Source organism: Sus scrofa, chromosome 6, assembly GCF_054392235.1.
Source record: "Sus scrofa isolate SSC_HxYL_T2T_F1_AM1 chromosome 6, Sscrofa_HxYL_maternal_Yorkshire_Landrace_v2.0, whole genome shotgun sequence".
Lineage (NCBI taxonomy): Eukaryota > Metazoa > Chordata > Mammalia > Artiodactyla > Suidae > Sus > Sus scrofa.
The window spans coordinates 123588724-123611271 of NC_139388.1; the positions used below are offsets into that span (position 1 = coordinate 123588724).

Genomic DNA, 22548 nt, shown 5'->3' on the forward strand with positions numbered 1-22548 from the left:
GGGCTCACTTAGCTTATGATGTGGGGAAGAAGGCTGGGAGGGAGTTTCCCAGAAGAACTCAGTGTACAGATGCATAGATTCCTTTGATGAATTGCCAAGGTCCAAGATGTGGCCCTTGGCCTTATGGCCTCATAAACCTAACTTTATCATCATACAATGAACAGATTTACCTCTTGGGTTAACTCTCATTAGCCAAGCCCATGAAACTGAGCAATAAAACCATAATAAGAATTAATGAGTAATGTAACTGTCACACAGACCAGAAGAGACTAATGCACTTTTTTATTATAGCTAAGCTTCATGGGAATTTAATAAGATTGCTTGTTAAAGATGAAATCAGAATGGTAGTTAGGGGTAACAAAAGCTTAATGAGAACAAGTTAATAAAACATGATGTATCTGCTGCCCATAGGAATGAATTTGCCAATAACATAATCAAAGCCCTTTTGGTCAGGTTCAAATCCACCCTTCAATGCCCTGCCTGTGATATACTTCTTCCTGGTCAGCTGACATGATGTGAGCTTTAACAGTAGGGAGGCCAAAAGGACTGGAGGAGGAAGGGGCTTTTCTTCCTGGCTCTGCTGTGCTCTGTTTGTCCCTGCAGGTGTGGGGCACCCGGCAATGCCAATCAGTTTCAGAGGCACCATCACCGAGGGTGGCTTTCCAGCAGGTTCTGTCACGGCACCTCCCGAGGGGGGCTCCTGGCACCCCGGAGGGTGGCTTCTCAGTGAATGCTGCCCATCAGCACACACACTCTTCCCCCCACCCATGAATGGCTTCCCTTCACACCCCAAAGAGCAGTTTCCCAGCACGTGTGCCAGCAAGCACTTCAGTGAACATCTCTATCCAGCATGCCCTCTCCAATAAGATCTGGATCTCAGCTCTGACTGGGCGTGGGGGGCAGACACGGCACCTTCTTGCAGATCTGTTCCTTTCTTGAGCACTCTGCCTCAACCTTAGAGACTCCCTGTATGTGTTATTGATGTGTACTTTATGGGTTTTACTAATTAAAAGCTAATTGGTAATTAATCCTGGTTAATAATTCTTAAGATTAAACTTTCCCTGTTTGAGTTACTGTTGTTGATACATTATTCATCTCCATCTTAGGGACTGCCTTGCCAGTAGGAGCATAATATTAAAAAAAAAACTAGGGAGTTCCCGTTGTGGCTCAGTGTTAGCAAGCTGTGAGCTGTGGTACAGGTCACAGACAAGGCTCGGATCCTAAATTGCTGCAGCTGTGGCTCAGGCCGGCAGCTGCAGCTCCGATTCAACCCCTAGCCTGGGAACTTCCATATGCCATGGACCAAAAAAACCCAAAAAACAAAAGCAAAAAAAGTGGAATACTGATCTTTGAATGTTACAGAAAATATTAGAGAATTTTATTAGCAACCTTAGTTCTTAACCCCAGATTAGAAATGATATTGGAATTTCAGATTCTAGGCAGAGCCAATGAAAGAATAATTCTAGGCAAAGGGGCCTTTTCACATAACTCAATGGCAGGCACAAGTGACCTCCCCCACACTCAGCCCCAAATGAACTGTGGCTCCTCACCTCTCTCAGAGAAAGCCTGGGGTTCCTGAGTCTCACTCTTGTGCTGGTTCTCCAAGGGCTGGAGCTGGACACTCAGTGACTTCAGTGCTCCTACAGATGTCATTTCCTTCCAGATCATTCCTTGGGCATGAGCTGTGTCCTAGGAGTAATCAAGTACCAACACTATGACTCTGTGGACATATAAGAGGAAAAACTCTAGAATAACAGGGCAGCACAGCCAGAGTCAGAAACTCATTCAGATGATTATATAGAGAACAAGACTAAAAGCCCTGATGACTTTATCCCAGTGGATAAATGATAACCCAAAAGACAAAAATTTTATAATTCTTTGGTAGCCAAGCCAAAGGCCACTCAGAATGGCTCCCCCATTTTAACTTACCATTGGTAAAACAAACAAATAAAAACACCTACTTACCTGTTGCCTTGGTTCATCAAGCTCTTTCTCCAGCTCCTCCAGCATCACCACAGCTTCCTCTCCACTCTCTGGTCTATTTTCTAGAAGCCAGGTTTGCAGCTCCTCCGGCAGGATAGCCAAGAACTGCTCCAGCACCAGCAGCTCCAGGATCTGCTCCTTGCTGTGCACCTCCGGCCTCAGCCACAGGCAGCAAAGTTCTCGGAGACGGCTCAGAGCCTCCCGGGGCCCCGCAGAGTCAGAGTAACCAAACTGCCTGAACCGCTGGCGGAAGGCATCCTGGCTATAGGCATTTCCTGGAAGGCCAAGGTCCTGCCCCCAGACATAATTTTCTTCTTCAACCTTCACAATTATGAGTCCTTCTTGTTCTTTTGGAGTATGGTAGGCCAAAGCTCCAGACTTTCCTGCCATTCTGGGTAGAGGGAGTCTGAAGAGGCTGCCCAGTTGAAGCAGGGAGGGGATGGAATTCTGTGTCTGAGAGATTCTTTCTCAATTTCAATTCTCCAGGGAGCTCCTGGGATGGACAATGATAATGTTACATGGGGCAAAAATGTGTTTGGAATATAAATTCAGGTGTTTGAAGACCAGGTGCATTGGAGTGTAGCGCTGTAAAGAAAACTGACTAAAAGGGAGTTTCTGTACAAATGATATATTCATAGACAATTCAGGATTTTCTCAGGACGTGAAACAGAAAATTTAAGTATCACTGAAATCAATTAAACTTTTGGTAACAATACTACGGACAATACTAGGGATAATAAATAGTGCTTATAGATCACGGAAAGCAGGAAGAACACTGTAGTATATTATTACTTTTCAGAATAATAATCACCAAATTATTGAGCACCTACTAGATGCTAAGCACTAGCTAGATACTTAACATAAATTTTCTATGATTTCCCTAATAATTCCATAAAGACAATCATAATTATGCCCATTTTCCACATGAGGCTACTGAGAATAATAAGGGGACCAAAGACACACAGCCAATAAGCAGCAAAACTGTGCTCTGCAACCAGAGTATTTAGCTCTTTCTAGTAAGCGATGGGAGGGAATTTGCACTTAATAAACACCTACTATGGGCCAGGAATTTCACAAATACAATTTGATTGGGGCTTGTAAATAACCCTAGTATGTATGTATTATAATCCCCATTTTACAGATGAGAAAACTGAGGTTCCTGAAAGTTAAATAATTTGCCCAAGGTCCCAAACTGGTATGCAACAAAGTCAAGACATGAACCTAAGGTAGCCCAACTCTAAAGTGCTTGCTTTTATTTTTTGATTTTTTTAAATTTCAGATTGGGTTAGTGCCCAGGACAATCTTGGTTGATACTATAAATTAAGAATGAAGGTTGGAGTTCCCGTCATGGCACAGTGGTTAAGGAACCGACTAGGAACCATGAGGTTTCGGGTTCAATCCCTGGCCTTGCTCAGTGGGTTAAGGATCCGGTGTTGCCGATCCAGATGCGGCTCAGATCCAGCATTGCTGTGGCTGTGGTGTAGGCTGGGGGCTACAGCTCTGATTAGATCCCTAGCCTGGGAACCTGCATATGCTGCAGGTGTGGCCCTAGAAAAGGCAAAAAGACAAAAAAAAAAAAAAAAGAATGAAGGTGTTAAATACCTAGTAATAACCCTACTTTAAAAGACAAAAAATGTGTACTTTGAAAATTCTAATATGCTAATTAAAGAAAGAAATCAAAATGACAGAAACAGATGGAAAGATATACCATGTTCTTGAATTGGAAGAATCAATACTGTCAAAATGGCTGTATTACCCAAGGCAATCTACAGATTCAATGCAATCTCTATCAAATTACCAGTGGAATTTTTCATAAAACTAGAACAAAAAAGCTTAATATTTATATGGAAATGCAATAGCCAAAGCAATCTTGAAAAAGTAAAACAGAACTGGAAGAATGAGGCTCCCTGACGTAAGATTAAACTTCAAAAGCTAGAGTAATCAAAACAATATGGTACTGACACAAAAACAGCAACACAGCTTAGTGCAATAGGATAAAAAGCCCAAAGATAAACTCACACACCTATGGTCAATTAATCTATGACAAAGGGGACAAGAATATACAATGGAGAAAAGACAGTCTTCTCAATAAGTGGTGCTAGGAAAACTGGACAGCTACATGTAAAAGAATGAAATTAGAAATTCTCTAACACCATATGCAAAAATAAGCTCAAAATGGGAGCTCACGCTGTGGGACAACAGGATCGGCAGCTTCTTGGGAACACTGGGACAAGGGTTCAATCCCTGGCCTAGCACAGTGGGTTAAGGATTGAGCATTGTCACAGCTGTGGTGTGGGTCACAACCACAGCTCAGATCTGATCCCTGGCTCAGGAGCTCCATATGCTGTGGGACAGCCAAAAATGAAAAAAAAAAAAAAAAAAAAAAAAGCTCAAAATTGATTAAATACCTAATTGTAAGACCAGATACTATAAAACTCCTAGAGGAAGACACAGGCAGAACACTCTTTGACATATATTGCAGCACTATTTTTTAAATCTACATCCTGGAGTAATGAAAATAAAAACAAAAATATACAAATGAGACCTAATTAAAGTTAAAAGCTTTTGCACAGCAAAGGAAACCATTAAAACACAAAAAGATAACCCACAGAATAGGAGAAAATCTTTGCAAATGAAGTAATGAACAAGGGGTTAATCTCCAAAATATATAAACATCTCATGCAGCTTTATATTAAAAAAACAACCCAATCAAAAAAGACACACAAATGGCCAAAAAGCACATGAAAAGATGTTCAACATTACTAGAGAAATTTAAATCAAAACTATGAGATATCACCTTACACCTGTCAGAATGGCCATCATCAAAAAGTCTGCAAATATGGATGGAGATGGTATGGAGAAAAGGGAACTCTCCTATGTTGTTGTGGGAATGTAAATTAGTGCAACCACTATGGAGAACATATGGAGGTTCTTTAAAAACTAAATATAGAACTACGATACCATCCAGCAATCCCACTCCTGGGCATCTATCCAAAGAAAACCATAATCTGAAAAGGTACCTGCACCCCAATATTCATTGCACGCTATTTACAATAGCCAAGACATGGATGCAACCTAAATGTCCAATGACAGAGGAATGGATGAAGAAGATGTTTTACAGCAGCTCCTATTGTGGCTCAGTGGTAACAAACCCGACTAATATCCGTGAGGATGCAGGTTTGATCCCTGACCCTGCTCAGTGAGTTAAAGATCAGGCATTGCTGGGAGCTATGGTGTAGGTCTCAGATGAGGCTCAGATCTGGTGTTGCTGTGGCTGTGATATAGACTGGCAACTGCAGCTCTGATTGGACCCCTAGCCTGAGAACTTCCATATGTCTCGGGTGCAGCCCTAAAAAGACAAAAAAAAAAAAAAAAAAAAAAAAACTTGTGGTACATATATATAATGGAATATTACTCAGCCATAAAAAATAATGAAATAATGCCATTTGCAGCAACATGAATGGACCTAGAGATTATCATACTAAGTAAAGGAAGTCAGACAAATATTATATGATATCACTTACACATGGAATCTAATAAAATGACACAAAATGACTTATTTACAAAACAGAAACAGACTTGCAAATTTCAAAATCAAACTTATGGTTACCAAAGGGGAAATGTCGGGGGGGGGGTAAATTAGGAGGTTGGGACAACATATACACACTGCTATATACAGAATAGGTAACTAAGAAGGACCTACTGCATAGCACAGGGAAATCTACTCAGTATTCCATAATAACCTATATGGGAAAGAATTTGAAAAAGGAGGGATACATATAAATGTATAACTAATTTGCTTTGTTGTACACCTGACATTGACATTGTAAGTCAACTATACGCCAATAAAATTTTAAAAAATGAAAGGAATGAGGGTGAAAATGTTAGGAAAAGGTCATGGAGGAGTTCCCATCATGGCTCAGCGGAAACGAATCTGACTAGTATCCATGAGGATGCAGGTTCAATCCCTGGCCTTGCTCAGTGGATAAAGGACACAGTGTTGTTGTAAGCTGTGGTAGGTATAGGTCACAGTCTCGGCCCAGATCCTGAGTTGCTGTGGCTGTGGTGTAGAATGGCCATGGTGAATGTAAAAATAAGGAAGAATTATTCTTGACTTTAAGTTGCAAGGTTCTGAGACAGCACAAAGGAAAGAAGAATGGATTCCTTCATCCGTTATCTCAAAAAATACATGAGGTATGTGTTAGGCAGTGTACTAAATAGGACTTTCGGGATTAAAATGTCTGTCTTTGGAGTTCCCATCGTGGCTCAGTGGTTAATGAAGCCGACTAGGAACCATGAGGTTGCAGGTTCGATCCCTGGCCTTGCTCAGTGGGTTAAGGATCCGGTGTTGCCGATCCAGATGTGGCTCGGATCCAGCGTTGCTGTGGCTGTGGTGTAGACTGGTGGCTACAGCTCTGATTAGATCCCTAGCCTGGGAACCTCCACATGCCATGCGTGTGGCCCTACAAAAGGCAAAAACACCAAAAAAAAAAAAAAAAAAAAAAAAGTCTGTCTTTAAGGACTCCTAGTTTAGTATGAGAAAGTGACAGGCAAAATGATGAGATACATCCAAGGATGGAGGGAACCAGACAGGGTAGCATGTGGAAAGATGACTAAGACGAGGGAGAACTTCCTGCCTGGAGGAAACATCTGAGCAGCATCTGATATAAGTGAAACGGGTGAAGATGTAGAGGAAGGTCATTCAGAGGACAGTGCGTATGAGAGGATGTGGCCACTGAGGCAAAGGCAGGTGATTCAGAAAGGCCAGACTGGTGGGTATGGCTCAGAATCAGCCATGGAGCATTGTCCTCAGGACAGACTTGTTGAAAGAGAATTTTTCATGGGTGTGGCCTCACTAAGTGCCATAAGTGCTTCTGCAGTGCAAGCAGGGTAAAAATCCCTGGGCCAGAGCCTGGGGCAGAGTGAGAAAGGAAAGATCGAAACAGAGAGAAACTTGGGGATATTTTCCTTCTTAATTTTGGTGTATTGAAAAATACTAAATACATTTCTTTAGCTCTTGTTATGACAATTGACATTTAAGAAATCCCATGACAGTGCAAACCTGTGCATTTACCAAGGGCTGTATCACACTGATGTGTGTCCTTTACCTAATGATCACTGGGCTATGCCATGCATTTTGCTTTTATTTTTTTATTTTTTGAGTTTTGACAAATGTGTTTATTTATGGAACTACCTTAAGAATTGACATATAGAACATTTGTATCAGTTCCCTCATGCCACTTTGAAATTAATCCCTTCTTCTAATTCTGGTCCCCAGAAACCACAGATCTGATTTCTGTCCCAACTGTTCTGCCGTTCTAAAAAGTTATAAAAAAAGAAACATTAGGTACATATTCCTCTATGTCTGTGTTCCTTCTTTTATCAAAATGCTTTTGAGATCCATGCATGTTTTTGTATAAATAACTAGTTTATTCTCTTTTATTTCTCAGAAATAGTGGTCTATTCCATTGTCTTAATTTTTTTTTAATATGTGTATGGCAGGATTCAATTTTATTTCTGAATGCATCTACAGCATACAAAAGTTTCCAAGCCAGGGATCCAACCCACACCACAGTGGTGACAATGCCAGATCCTTAAACTTCTAGGCCAGCAGGGAACTCCAGGGTTCAATTTTTATGATAAATATCATCCCTCACCAATTTGTCCTCCATGGGCAGCTGAAAGGAAGCTTTTCATCATGAAGCACTGTCGCTGCCCCTTGTCCATCTCCTTCACAAGTGCCCCTCTATATCAGAGTTTCAACCCTAGGTCCACCACTGTTCACACTCTCTTTCAGGCAATCTCATCCTTACCCAGCCATCTCTAGTCTGGACCTCCCATCTGAGCCCCAACCCTATTTATCCTCTGTGACTCACTTCCATCATAACTCCTCTTGAATTTCTCAAAAGGCCCTCAAACTCAGCACATCCATAACTAATTGATGATTCCTCCCACCCCAATCTGTTCCCTCCCACTGGTCCCCGCTTAGGAAGTAGGAGCAACCATCTGGCTACACTGCCAGAAACCTGGAAGCATCCCTAACACCTCCTTCCAGTATTTAAGGCAAATTAAGTCCTATTGATTTGATTTCCTGTCTCCAGAATATGTCCTTCCCCATCTCCACCACCACCATCTTCATTCCAGCAACTATCCTGTCACACTGCACAATAACCCACAGTCTGGTTAGAGAGTAATCACAGTGACTCCAAACTGCAAATCTGATCCTATTCCTCTGACTAGTTTTTAAAAAACAAAAGCAAAAACAAGACAAAAGGAGTTCCTGTTGTGGCTCAGTGGTACCAAACCCGACTAGTATGCATGAGGATGTGGGTTCAATCCATGACCTCACTCAGTGGGTTAAGGATCCAGCATTACTGTGAGCTGTGGTGTAGGTCACAGATGCGGCTCGGATCTGGGATTGCTGTGACTGTGGTGAAGGCCAGCAGCTGCAGTTCTGATTCAACCCCTAGCCTGGGAACTTCCATATGCTTCAGGTGCAGCCCTAAAAAAAACAAAAACAAACAAACAAAAAAAATCCTTGAACCAAGGTGAGGCTCTCTTTGCACTCAAATCAGATGCTGGGCTGCATTTCAGCCTGAGTGGGGTGGAGTTTTACATCTGTAAAACATTCTGCAAGTGATTCTGATGTGTAGGCAGGGTTGAGAACCCTGGGCCAGTCAAGAAGTCATGAGAGACACCATGCAAGAGAATTGCGTTCCTTTCCCTCAGAGCACTTCTTTCATTCTGTCAGTATCAATACTTCAGTGCAATTACTGGGGTATTACCTCTCTTCTCTACAATTTGACTGTAAGCTACATCAACATTTTTGCTCACCACTGTATCTCCATCACCCAATCCAATGTATGGTACATAGTAGGTGCTATAGATACGAAACAATGAGTGTCAGTATAGTCAAGGAGAGTTTCAAAGTGACAGTAGTCAACATCGTCAAATGCCTAATCAGGTATGAAAAATGTCTCCAATTCTCATACTGCAGGGAGATTATTTAGCTTACAGGAAGAGCACCAGCTTTGGAGCCAGGTGACCCAACAATCTAGAATCACAGTGCAGTCTCTTACTAGCTGTATGACATTAGGAACCAATTGAACCTTTCTGAGATTCCACTCAGAATCTCCGTTAAACTCCATTAAAAATAGAGTTGGGCATTCCTGCTGTGGCTCAGCGATAAAGAACCAACTACTATCCATGAGGACGTGGGTTTTTTCCCAGGCCTTGCTCACTGGGTTAAGGATTCAGTGTTGCCATGGGCTGTGGTGTAGTTTGCAGATGTGGCTCAGATTCAACACCTAGCCTGGGAACTTCCACATGCCCTGGGTGCAGCCCTAAAAAGACAAAAAAAAAAAAAAAAAAAAAGAAAGAAAAGAAAAAGTTAATAATGCTTTCATTTCAATGCTATTATGGAAATTGGAAATAGCATAAAACATCTAGAGTTGTGCTTGGTGTACTAAGCATGTCTTTTTGTTCTGATGCTTTGACATCTGAGGCCTTGCTGACACTGGAGGGACTGCCTGCTCTTCCCAGGGCTAGCATACCCCAAGATAGTAAACTTGCTGGCAAGCTTTCCTTTCACATGCAAGCCAACCCATCCAGAGCCCACCCCTCCACCACCTCTTCTAAGAGGCTTTCACATCAAGGGCCACCATTTCCCTGCCCTAATCACAGCAGAGCCAGGTGCCAGACAATTAGGGACAACCCCTATGCCTCAAAGCCCATAAAATTACTCAGACTAAGTGAATCCTAAACCTGCTTACCTTGCCTCATCTGTTTCTTCCCACAGAAACCACAATAAAGGCTCCTGCTCATTTTCCCCTCACTTCCCCATTAACTGACCCTGGTGCTTCCCCACGTGGGTCTATAGGGATGGCATGCCCCCTGTCTTGGGAAGTGTAACAAACTACCTCTTCAATGGCAATCATCTCCTGATCTGTTGACCTCACTGTACACGAATAATAATAAAACTTACATTTAAAAACACTTGGTTCATTGTAGGTACTTAACACATGGTGGATATGGGGCAAGGGAAAGGCAAATTTTCATATCCAAAGGCATGGGTAGGCTTTACTGGGGAAACTTATCACTCAGGGGTGAGTAAAAGGAGTATTTGTCCTCTGACTCTTCAACATCCCATAGAAGGGAATTCTGGAGAGAGGCACTGCTGTGTTTCAGGGGAGAGCTCCTTTCTACTTTCTTATAGTGTAAACGTGAGAAAGCAGCCTAGTCAGTGGGGGGGGCATAAGTTGACTGCTTTGGACCAGAAATGTGGATTCAAGTGTCAATCGTTTACACTGTTGTCTAGGGAACACAGATGGGAGGCTGGAGGCACCTGTGGTCCCAGTTAGCTCTTAGTTTAAGCAACCCAAGAACCTCTTGGGTTTACTGCAGTAGCATGTATCTGCATTGTTTGCCTATTTAATTGTAACAGAAAGCACTAATTGAGCTTTTACTACAGAGTCAAGCACTGTCTACCCGTTTTCAGTGTCTTCCTTTATTTCACCTTCACAGCACTCTAAGCTCTACTGTTTTACAAAAGAGAAAGAGAAGTTATACACTTTGTCTCAGGTAACATGGCTGAGATGTGATGTAGTCTGGACTGTTTTGAAATCTAATGGTCTGACTCCAGAGTCCATACTCTTAGAGGTGTACTCATCTGAACTGCCCTTTCACATTTGCTTGCCCCAGCAAACCAAGAACCCTTTTGAAGAGAGCCTGTTTTTCGCACAATTGTCTCACAATATTTATTCACGGAGTGTCTACTTTGTGCAGGCTCTGGTACTAGGCACTGAGCAAGGAGTTATGAATAAGACAGTATCCTGGCACTATGGAACTTAAAAATAGTAGGGAGAGGCAGATGTTAAACAAAAAGCGCACCGAATTCCCTAATTTAATCGTGATAACAACTCCAAAGGGGAGAGTAGAAACTGTTCTGAGAATGACTCGTAAGAACCTAACCTAGACTGCAGCGGGGAGGGACGGTCATGAAGGACGGCTGAGATTGGACTCAAGAGCGAGCTGTGGGCGCGCGAAGCGGGAGGAAGGATTCTGTCAGTGCCGCTCCGACACCTCCGCTAGCTGCCTGGTCCGAAGGAGGCACCCGGTAAGGGTTCGCGGAGTCGGTAGACCCAAGGCCGGGTGGAGGAACTGGCACAGACAAACCAAAGAAAGGATGGGCGGACGGAGAGATGGGCAGGCGGACCGCAGGGTCGAGGGGCGCCACCTGGTACAGCCGCACGCTCTGCCCGGGACCCAGGCAGGAGGAAGCGAGGAGGCGGGGAGGGCCGAGGCAGGACTGGGGTGGTTTAGAAAGCACCCGGGGCCGCGCCACCGGACCGCCTCACTCACCCTTCGCTCCGCGGGCTGCGGGGACCGACCCCAGGCGGGGACCAGAACAGCCTCCGCCGGCGCACGCCGGAAGTGGGGGGCGGCTCGCCCCTCTAGGCGGCCCGGAGGACTACAGCTCTGTGGCGGGCGCGCGGCTGGGGACGCGGAGAAGGGGCGCGGGTCTGGGTGGGATCTGGTGGGATCTGGTGGGACAACCCCAGGTCAAAAACTGTTGAGCGGCGACGGAGGGAGGAAAAAAGAAAGAGAAGTAGAGCTTCGTATAGCCGCAAGGAGATAAAAATAGAACCCACTGCCTGTAAAGTTGGAGGAAAGAACCAGGTCACATTCACACACCACAAACACGTTTACTTTCTGCAATGACAGTTCTAGAAGCTACGGGGAGGAGTTAGGGAAAGGGCTGCTACCCAGGCATGATGAGGGTGCAAAGCGGAGATTGACCGTACTGTTACTTCAAGGGCATTAGGGGCTGGGGCCAAGCGGGAGAAGGCCACTTCTTTTCTTGTAGAACGTGCTACTCCAGCTGAGCCTAGTTCAATGAGTGAAATGTAGGTTTAAACTATAATGTCTTGTTTATCACATCACCTAGAATGGTGTAGTGCCTATATTGAAGAATCAATAAGATGTAACAAATTGTGAGGACATATTTATATAGTTACATTGTTTTTTAACCAATTTATGCATTTTATATTTTACTTATTTTCAGAGGGTGTATTATTTTTGTTATTCTTACCAGTTAAGTTATTCTTTTTATTATGCTATATAAAATATTTAATGGTGTATAAGGCTTTCTTCTTTATAAATTATAGTTGCATAATATAACAATTTTAATATAATGCTAATGTTTAAAGGAAAATTGAAATGTAATAGATAAAACTAAGTTGTAAAGATGAAAGCCATAAAAATGGGATAAAGTATAGAATAAATTTCCTATTTGTCTCAGCATATTTTCCATTCCACTTCTCTAGTGGGAGTCACTTAATATGTTTCTTAAGATCCATGATATAATAATCTGTGTGAATGTAATTGTGTTTAAATGTATGTATTTTATTCTGTAAAAAATAAACATAAAATTTCACAAAAAAAATTAAAAAATAAAAATAAAGATAAAAAAAGGAGCACAGTGTTTACCACGTAGGGAGCAGTAGGGAGCAGCAGGAGGAGAGCACAGCGGTGGGAAGTTCAAGGCATACTGGGGAATTTCCCCAGCATCTTGGTTGGCCGGAACCTAGGCTAAAGGATGGGTTAGGGTCGGTTTCAAAGAATTTCAAATGCCAGGTTAACGAATTAGGAACATATTTAGTAACAATGCAGACCATTTACATGTGAGGTGGCCAGACTTGTACTTCGAGGCAGTATCTGATAGTGCTTTGTAGAGTGGATTAAAGGCCAAAGGGATGAGAAAAAGAGCACAGGCGGTTAAAAATGTGAACTTGAAAAGATTTACTAGGATCTGAAAGTATGATTGAAGATGAGAAGGGAATGACATTACCAAGGTAGATCTTGTGAGAAATAAACATGGAGTTATGAAATACCAATGTTTGGAGGTGGGACAAGGAAGAACTGGTGGAGAGGAGGAGCTTCTTGGAGAAGAAGGGCACAGCTGGCTCAAACATAAAAGCTAGGAGAGGGTCTAGGGAGAGGGAACAAGTGAGCAGGAGAAGCATCAGAGAGCTGGAGAAGGTGAGAACTAAGATGATGCTGGGATTGGGGTGAGGTGTGGAAGAAGGGCTAGAGAGAGTGGAATGTCCTTGCCAGGGGTTAACAAGTGTATGGTATGGCCCTTAGAATAGATAATTCCTTTCACAAGGAAAAAGAGAGGACACTGGTTGGTCTAGGCAACAAAATTAAAATGTGTTCATTTGTTTGTTAAGGATAGTGGAGATGTAATTATATCTGTAGAAAAAAAAATGTGTGACTGGGGAGAAAAACTGAGGATAAACGGATAGCTGATGGGGAGAGAATGAGATGGAACAGGCAGGTAGAGTGGTCTCAGAATTTAAGATGAAGCATCATAATAAAAAATTGTGCCTTTGGCTTATATTGTCATGCTTTGAATGCAGACCAGCCATGTAGTATCAGTAATGCTGATTTTACAAGTAAATAACTGCATATACAGTCTTCTGAATTGTCCTAAATTGAACACACTCTTGTTACTGGCACTTAGATGAAGCAACAGAGTGTTATCAGTCCTCAGAAGTTCTCTCATGCTCTCTTCAAGCCATTACCCTCCTATAGGCCTAAAAGAAAGCAACTACACTGAACCTTGAACATGATAGATTGGTCTTGCCTGTTTTTGTACTTTATAGAAATGGAATTCAATATGCACTCTTTTAAGTCAGGCTTCTTTCAACATTAAGAAATTCATACAGTTTTGTGTAGATATGCACTGTACACTATCATTTGTAATAATATTATATTGTGATTATGCCAATACTCAGGCATTCTATTTATTGGTGAACATTTTTGAGAGTGAAGTATTTAAGACTCTAAATACATTAATTTGGTTTTGGATGTTAAACCAAACTTTATTACTAGGATAAATTCCACTTGATTGGAACAGAATAGAGAACCTGGAAATAAACCCAGACATCGACGTTCAATTAGTCTTCAACAAAGGAGGCAAAAATATAAAATGGGAAAAAGAAAGTCTCTTCATCAAGTGGTGCTGGCAAAACTGGCCAGCTGCATGTAAATCAATGAAACTAGAATATGTATCCTTACACCAGGCACAAAAATAAACTCAAAATGGCTTAAAGACTTAAACCTAAGACAAGACACCATCAAACTCCTAGAAAAGAACATAGGCAAAACATTCCCTGATGTCAACCATATAAATGCCTGTTTCCCAAGGCAATAGAAATAAAAACAAAAATAAACTAATGGGACCTAATAAACTGACAAGCTTGGGAATGCACCTACACTGTTGGTGGGAATGTAAATTGGTACAACCACTATGGAAAACAGTATGGAGGTTCCTCAGAAAACTAAATATATAAATACTACATGATCCAGCAATCCCACTCCTGGGCATACATCTGTGCCCAAACAAACAAAACTTGCCCAAACAAAACTTTCATTCAAAAAGATACATGGGAGTTCCCATCATGATACAGAAGAAACGAATCTGACTAGGAACCATGAGGTTGTGGTTCGATCCTTGCCTTTGCTCAGTGGGTTAAGGATCTGGCATTGCTATGAGCTGTGGGTAGGTCGAGGACGTGGCTCGGATCTGGTGTTGCTGTGTCTGTGGCATAGGATGGCAGCTGTAGATCCGATTAGATCCTTAGCCTGGGAAACTCCACATGCCACGAGTGCGGCCGTAAAAAGAAGCAAAAAAGAAAAAAGAAAAAAGATAACATGTACCCCTATGTTCATTGCAGCACTATTCACAATAGCTAAGACATAGAAACAACCTAAATGTCCATCAACAGATGAAAGGATTAAGAAGATGTGATACATATATACAGTGGAATACAACTCAATCATAAAAAGAACAAAATAATACCATTTGCAGCAACATGGATAGTAGTGGAGATTCTCACACTAAGTGAAGTAAGTCAGAAAGAGACAAATACCTTATGATATCATTTATATGTGGAATCTAAAATATGGCACAAATGAACCTATCTATAGAACAGAAATAAGCTCATGGACATAAAGAACAGAATTGTGGTTGCTGAGGGGGAGGGACTGGGAGTTCGGGGTTAGTAGATGCAAACTATTGCATTTGGAGTGGATAAGCAATGAGATCCTGCTGTATAGCACAGAGAACTATACCCAATCACCCGTAATGGAACATGATGGAAGATATTACGAAAAAAAGAATGTCTATATATATGTATAACTAGGTCACTCTGCTGTATAGCAGAAATTGAGAGAACATTGTTAATCAATGATAATTAAAAATTTTTTTATATTCCATTGGTCATGATATATAATTGCTAAAATATATTAATGAGTTTAATTTACTAATATTTGATTGAGAATTTTTGTGTCATATTGCTAGAGATATTGGTCTGTTGTTTTCCATGATACCTTTGTCTGGCTTTGGTATCAGGATAATTACTGTCCTCTTTTATTTTTTGGGTGAGATTGTGAAGGACATTATTATTATTATTATTATTATTATTATTATTTTATTTTTTAGGGCCACAGGTTTGCTGCATGGAAATTCTCAGGCTAGGGGTCGAATCAGAGCTACAGCTGCTGGTCACAGCCACAGCAGTGCCAGATATAAGCCTCATCTGCAACCTTTACCTCAGCTCACAGCAATGCCAGATCCTTAACCCACTGAGTGGGGCCAGGGATTAAGCCCGTGTCCTCATGGATACTAGTCTGGTTCATTTCTGCAGAGGCACAATGGGAACTCCAAATTGGTATTATTCTTTTTTTTGGGGGGGGGGTTGTCTCATGGGTACGTTTATACCTGCAGGGCAGTGGCACTGCTACAAGTGGACAGGACGTCCCATGATCCCACAGCACGGCCAAGTCAACGTCCTATCTGAGTAGAGTGGGTTTGTGGTGGCCATGAGCAGACGTGGGACTGGAAGCTTTCAAGGCTTTATTTCTTTTATCAGCACTCCTGATTTTGTAGATGATGAGTCCCATAAACCCCATTCCTACTCAAATCTCCTGGTAAACTTGGGTATATGGTAGGGCTTCATGGGGATCCAAACATTCTTAATGAGGCTCTGAAGCATCCTGGTGCAGGACTAGTGGTTCTGGCAGCAGACTGGTATTATTCTTAAACTGATATAATTCACTAGTAAAGTCGTCTGGGCCTGGCTTTTGTTAGAAAATTTTTTATTACCAACTCAATTTCTTTACATATATTTATTCAGTTTCTATTTCTTTTTCAGTCAATTTTAGTAATCTGTATTTTTCTAGAAATCTATCCATTTCATGTGTGTTGGCATAAAGTTGTTTATAGTAAACAATTATTCTCTTTCAAATTTCCTTAGGGTTCTACAAGGTCTTGGCTTTTGTTCATCTCTTTTTTCTTTGGTCAGTCTAGTGAAGGCTTATCAATTTTTTTTTTTTTAAATCAAGCTCCCAGACAAGGAATCAAACCTGCACCACAGCAGCAGTCTGAGCCATTGCAGTGACAATGTCAGATCCATAACCCATTGAGCCACAAGGGAACTCTTTTAGGTTTCTTAAGGTGGAAACTTGTGTTACTGATATGAGATTTTCTTTTCTAATATAGGTATTTCAAAGCTAAAAAATTTCCTCTAAGCACTGCTTTGGCTGCACCCTAAAACATTTTATATGTTGCATTTCATTTTTGTTCACTTTAAAACATTTTCTAATTTCTCTTCTGATTTCTTCTTTTAACCATAGGTTATTTAGATCTGGGTTGTTTAATTTCCAAATATTTTAGAGTTCCCAAATTCCTCTGTGACTTTATATGTCCTTTAGGCCAGAGGAAACCCTATCAACCCTAGTCTCTGGGCCACCTAGGTGCCATTGGCCCCTAAGCAACTCCCAGCTGAGGTGGCCTTGATGCCTCCACCCTCAGTATTGAACCCACCCTCTGGGCACCCCATTTCTTGCAAGTGAAATCCCAAAAGTCTGACAGTCCAAGTCTTTATTTAGTCCTGTCTCTATCAAACTCAGTCCAAGCTGGCAGTGTTTCTGGTGATAAATCATTCTCAAGAACCATGTTGATCTTTATGGATATCAAGGGATTCACACAGTTGGTTAAAAGGGTCCTCCACAGACCCTTCCTATGGATAACCCCATTTCTATTCCTGGTTTCTGCTGAGATGGTTGATTGGATCCATGAATCACAGAACTGATCTCTTTACCAAACTCATGGCCTTGTCTCCAGAGCATGCCATCTGCATAAGCTGAGAAATTTCCAAATCGTAAGTACTTATTTCTTCCTGCTTAACAGTTCCTTCCTCAATTTCTCCCTTTTCTCTCACATTTTACTATAATCAGCAAAGGGAAATTAAGCCGCACTTTACACATTTTGCTTGGAAATATCCTCAGCTAAATATCCAAGGTCATCACTTACAAGCTCTACTTTCCACCCAACAGTAGAACATAATTCAGCCAAGCTTCTACTACTTTATAACAAGTATCACCTTTTCTCCAGTTTCCAATAAAGTTTTCTCCTTTTCTGTCTGAGACCCCACCAAAATTTTGGTTTTTGTTGGTTTGGGCTACAACCACAGCATGTGGAAGTCCCCAGACCAGGGGTCAAACTCTTGCCATAGCAATGTCAACATCTGATCCTTAACCCACTGAGCCATATGGGAACTCTTCACCACAAGTATTTATTTTATTTATTTATTTTTTAGGGCCTTACTCATGGCATATGGAGGTTCCCAGTCTAGGGGCTGAATCGGAGCTGTAGCCGCCAGCCTACACCACAGCCACAGCAGCACAGGATCCAAGCCTTGTCTGTGACCTACACCACAGCCCACAGCAACACCAGATCCTTAACCCACTGAGCAAGGCCAAGGATCAAATCTGTGTCCTCATGGATGCTAGTCAGATTCGTTAGCCACTGAGCCATGACGGGAACTCTAGAAGTATTTTTTTTTTTTTTTGTCTTTTGTCTTTTTTGTTGTTGTTGTTATTGTTGCTATTTCTTGGGCCGCTCCCGCGGCATATGGAGGTTCCCAGGCTAGGGGTTGAATCGGAGCTGTAGCCACCGGCCTACACCAGAGCCACAGCAACGCGGGATCCGAGCCGCGTCTGCAACCTACACCACAGCTCACGGCAACGCCGGATCGTTAACCCACTGAGCAAGGGCAGGGATTGAACCCGCAACCTCATGGTTCCTAGTCGGATTCGTTAACCACTGCGCCACGACGGGAACTCCCCAGAAGTATTTTTAATGCTTATTATTTACAGCAAAATTTTTTTCATGACAATATGTGTATTCTTTAAGATGACAGAGGATTCCTCTCCTGTTCTTTTCACTTCCTTCTGAGCCCTTGCCTGAATCACCTTTAATCCATATTTCTAGCAAAAACCTCTTCAAGCAACCTGGACTTTTTGTATCATGAGCCTCAAAACTCTTCCAGCTTCTAGTCATTACCCAATTCTAAAGCCACACTTACATTTTCAGGTATTTGTTAAAGCACACTGCATCTCTGGTACCACAAACAGAGTGGCTTAATACAGCAAAATTTATTCTGTTATAGTTCTGGAGGTTACAAAATCAAGGTGCTGGCAGGACCCTGCTCCTTCTGAAGGCGCTAGGGAAGGACGGATTCCATGCCTGTGTCCTATTTTCTGGTGGTTGCTGGCGGTCCTTGGCACTCTTTCCCTTATGGCTGCATTACTTTAATCTCTGCCTCCACATTTGGATAACATCATCCTCTGCTCTCTGTGAGTCTTCTCTGAGTCTGAATTTATCTCTTCTTATATAATACCAGTCATTGGATCAGGGTCCATCTTAATCCAGTACGACCCCATCTTAACTTGATTACATCTGCAAAGACCCTATTTTCAAGTAAAGTCATATTCACAGGTATCAGAGGTTAGGAGTTAAAGATATCTTTGTTTTGGGGCGGGGGGACACAATTCAAACCACAACAATGTGATAAATACAAACTTGGCCAAGTCCCTTGGCCAAGGGACTTGGTTTGAAGTTGAAGACTTTTCAGATTGATGCCAAGGACCTCATTTGACTTAAGACAAAAGAAATGATTTGATCTTAATTCAACACTAAAGATCTTAGCGAATTCTGGTGCTTCTGATACAAGCCTACTCATCTCGGTCAAAGTGAACCTAGGGAACTCTAATTAATAATTGGCCATTATTTCCCTTTCTGAATCTGAATTTTCAGCACTAGTTCTGTTTTTTAAAAGGTCAAAGTTGCTTTTCCTTTTGGCCAGCACCCCCATCTTCCAGTAATTTGCCAAAATGGCTAAAACAAAGGGAGAGAGGAGGGATACCCACTCTGTGTTCTCTAGGCCTTTTAGAAAACACGGAGTTGTTTCTTTGGCCACATACACATGAATCTATAAGAAAGGTGATACTGTAGATACTAAGGGAATGGGCACTGTTCAAAAGGGGATGCCCTACAAATGTTACCATGGCAAAACTAGAAGAGTCTACAGCATTACCAGCATGCTATTTGCATGGCTCTAACCAAACAAGGGCAAGATTCTTGCCAAGAGAATCAACATGCGATCCCACATCTCCTCTAAGAGCTGAAATGGCTTCCTAAAACATGTGAAGGGAAATGATCAGAAAAACAAAGAAGCCAAAAAAGGAAGCAGTTCAACTGAAGCACCAGCCTGCTCCTCCCAGAAAAGCACACTTTATGAGAACCAATGCAAAGGAGCCTAAGCTGCTGGAACCCTTTCCCTTTGAATTCATAACATGATAAGTGCTTTGCAGAAAGTAAGAGACTTGGACTGTAAAAAAATTTTTTTAATTAAAATTTTAAAAAGTCAAAGTCAACTGGACATACACATTTACATGTCAAGAGTGTCACACTGCCCATAATTCAGATGTCTTATTCGTAACAAATAGCAGCAGCCTACTCATTCATATTTACTTGGTCAAAGGGAAAGGGAATCTTTTTTAATGTGGCTTCAAAATTTGGATTTATATCTGTTTTTTACCTGAAACTAGAGACTGACTTTTTTAGACTGAAGTTCACTCTTTGTGCACATTGCTTATTTAGTCTACGTATCAAAGGAAATTAATGTCTAATAAAATATAATACATTATAAGCAACAGTTCTCATGAAGGTCTTCATGTTCAACTTTCTGAAGAAGAAGTGCATAGTCTTCATTATATTCTCAAAGAAATTACATCATCTCAAAGATTAAGAACCATTGCTCTAAAATCTATGCCTAAATCAGATATATGTTAGTTTGGCCTAGTTTACCCCCAAGAAGAAATGGAAAAGGAAATAGAAATCAGGTAGAAATATTGGTGGGTGATGGAGTTCCGGTTGTGGCTCATCTGGTTACAAACCCAACTAGTGTCCATGAAGATGCGGGCTTGATCCCTGGCCTTGCTCAGTGGGTTAAGGATCCAGCATTGCCATGAGCTGTGGTGTAGGTCACAGATACAGTTTGGACCCTGTGTTGCTGTGTTTGTGGCATAGGCTTGCAGCTGCTGCAGCTCTGATTCGACCCCTAGCCTGGGAACTTCCATATGCCACAAGTGCACCCCTAAAAAGACCAAAAGAAAAAAGAAAGAAAGAAAGAAAGAAAGAAAGAAAGAAAGAAAGAAAGAAAGAGAAAGAAATAGTGTATTAGTAACCACCCCTATTTCTCTAGAAACCTTTAAACTCCGTTTACCTTACTGAGAGGAATCTGCTCGGTGTCAGCTGATGTGGACCACAGTTGGGTCTAGGTTTGTTTGGGCCAATCCATCAAATTGGCAAACTCCAAGCTGACTTCTTAGACTCATACACAGAACATAACATCTCTGGGAAGACTCCACAAAGCAAGCAATCTAGGATAATCTGATTTCCTTGGTTAAACACCCAGAAAAGTTATGTTCACATCATCAGTTCTGGGGTAAGGCTTAACAAAACCCTTATATTTGTGCATGAGAATTAACCTTTGATTAACTTCCCCAGACTTTTTTCCTGGAAACCTGTCACAAGTAGTATGTCAACTATGGCATTCTCATACACTGCTGTGGGAATGCACAATGGTTCAGCCGCTCTGAAAAACAGTGTAGCAGTTTCTTAAAATGTTAAACATACACAAAACCAAGAAAGAGAAAAAAAGCACATGTCCATATAAAGACTTGTGATGAATGTTCATAGCAGCGTTATTTGTAACAGTGAAAACACTGTTAATAACCTAGATGTCCATCAACTAGTGACTGGATAAACAAATCATGGTATATGCAATTTGTTTATGTGATATATACTTATCAGCAACAAAAAGGAGTGGACTATTGATATACACAGCAATGTAGATACAGCTCAAAATAACAATGCACAGTGAAAGAAGTCTGAGTGCAAAAAAAAGAGTGCATTCTGTTTAATTCCATTTAAATAAATCTCTAGAAAATAGTAACTACAGTAACAGCAGAACAGGTGTGGGAGGAAAGAAAGGGATTCCCAAGAGGAGGAAACTTCGGGGGTAACTGGATGTGTTCCCTCTTTTCATTGAGGTCATGGTTCCACATACCGCAAAACTTAGTGAACTGTATATACTGTAAACATTCCCTGATTACTGTATGCCTCTTATCCCTCAGTAAAGCTGTTTTTAAAAAAAAGCATCTGCACTCCCCACTTTGGATGGCTGGAGGCAAACAAGTTCCTTACTCTTTATCAGCTTACCTTCACGGATCCCTAAGATTTCATAAATTGGAAGATGGTCTTGGGCTTGGATGGAAAGCTCTCTTCCTCTACATCAACTACCACTTCAACCAGTCACCATTTTCTCACACCTATACCTTTTCTTCTGACGTCTTAACCCAAGTCACATGTCTCACCTGTCTCAATACTTCTTCTATTATTTCCTATTTCTATATACCTCCCTACCTTATTTCCTAAGATATTTCCAAGGACACAGCAATATCCTTTCCTATGCTGATGCCACCCCTCTCCCTGCTTCAGTTCCTTCTCACCCTGATCTTTGGGCCACAGTGTGTACTGTATTGTCAAGCAAACATTTTAGAAAGAGACCCCATGGCCTTTCTTGATAGCAAAGTAGATGAAAATCCAGCTTCCCAGCAACTCAGGGATTAATTCCTGAGCATTATTTATTTTTAAGGCAGCGGTTCTCAAAGTGTGGTTCCAGGACCTGCAGCCTCAGGACCACTGGAGAAGCTGGGCTCCCACGACAGACCTACTGAGAGGGAAACTCTTGAGTGGGGCCCAGCAATCTGCATTTTAACAGAGGCATGCCTCAGTTCTGTGGGGTGAGAAGGACTAGGGAGGACAGGAAGAAAGTTAGAATGGAAGCATACAGCGAATCCGATTGAGAGATTTGGGGGACGGATGAAAAAGGAGAGACAGAGAGAGAGAGATAACTAAGGAAGAACTCATTATGTAGTCAGGAAACCTACCCTGCCCCAGAGAGCTTTCCCGAAAGATGTTTTCCGACATTCACGTCAAGTACCGGCAGGTAGGGCCAGCCTGGTCCCCCACTACAGCTCGGCGGCGGCCAGGTCCGCAGACGTTCAGGGGTTAAATCTCAGCAAGTCCCCGCCCCCACCTCACCCCGTACCGCCACCCTGCGCGTGCGCACGTGCGAGACCGCGAGCCAT

At 41.9% G+C, this 22548-nt stretch overlaps 1 protein-coding gene and 2 pseudogenes across 2 annotated transcripts in view; 1 reads left to right on the plus strand and 2 right to left on the minus strand.

The window, feature by feature from the left end:
- Positions 1 to 22477, minus strand: part of ZSCAN30 (zinc finger and SCAN domain containing 30) — a 28034-nt gene extending 5557 nt beyond the window's left edge. The window contains exons 1-3 of one of the 2 annotated variants that reach the window (XM_003127897.6): positions 22348 to 22477; positions 1966 to 2476; positions 1551 to 1689 (exon numbers count right to left, since the gene is read on the minus strand). In XM_003127897.6, coding sequence (XP_003127945.3) covers positions 1551 to 1689; positions 1966 to 2373 — 547 coding nt within the window. In that variant the 5' untranslated portion in view covers positions 2374 to 2476; positions 22348 to 22477. Of the gene's footprint in view, positions 1 to 1550; positions 1690 to 1965; positions 2477 to 11343; positions 11412 to 22347 lie in introns of those variants that run through there. The other variant, XM_084964467.1, reaches the window with a different exon arrangement.
- LOC146402800 (ATP synthase F(0) complex subunit j, mitochondrial pseudogene) lies at positions 15711 to 16149 on the minus strand (annotated as a pseudogene).
- On the plus strand, positions 19225 to 19690 carry LOC146402801 (large ribosomal subunit protein eL21 pseudogene; annotated as a pseudogene).
- Positions 22478 to 22548: the final 71 nt, after the last annotated feature.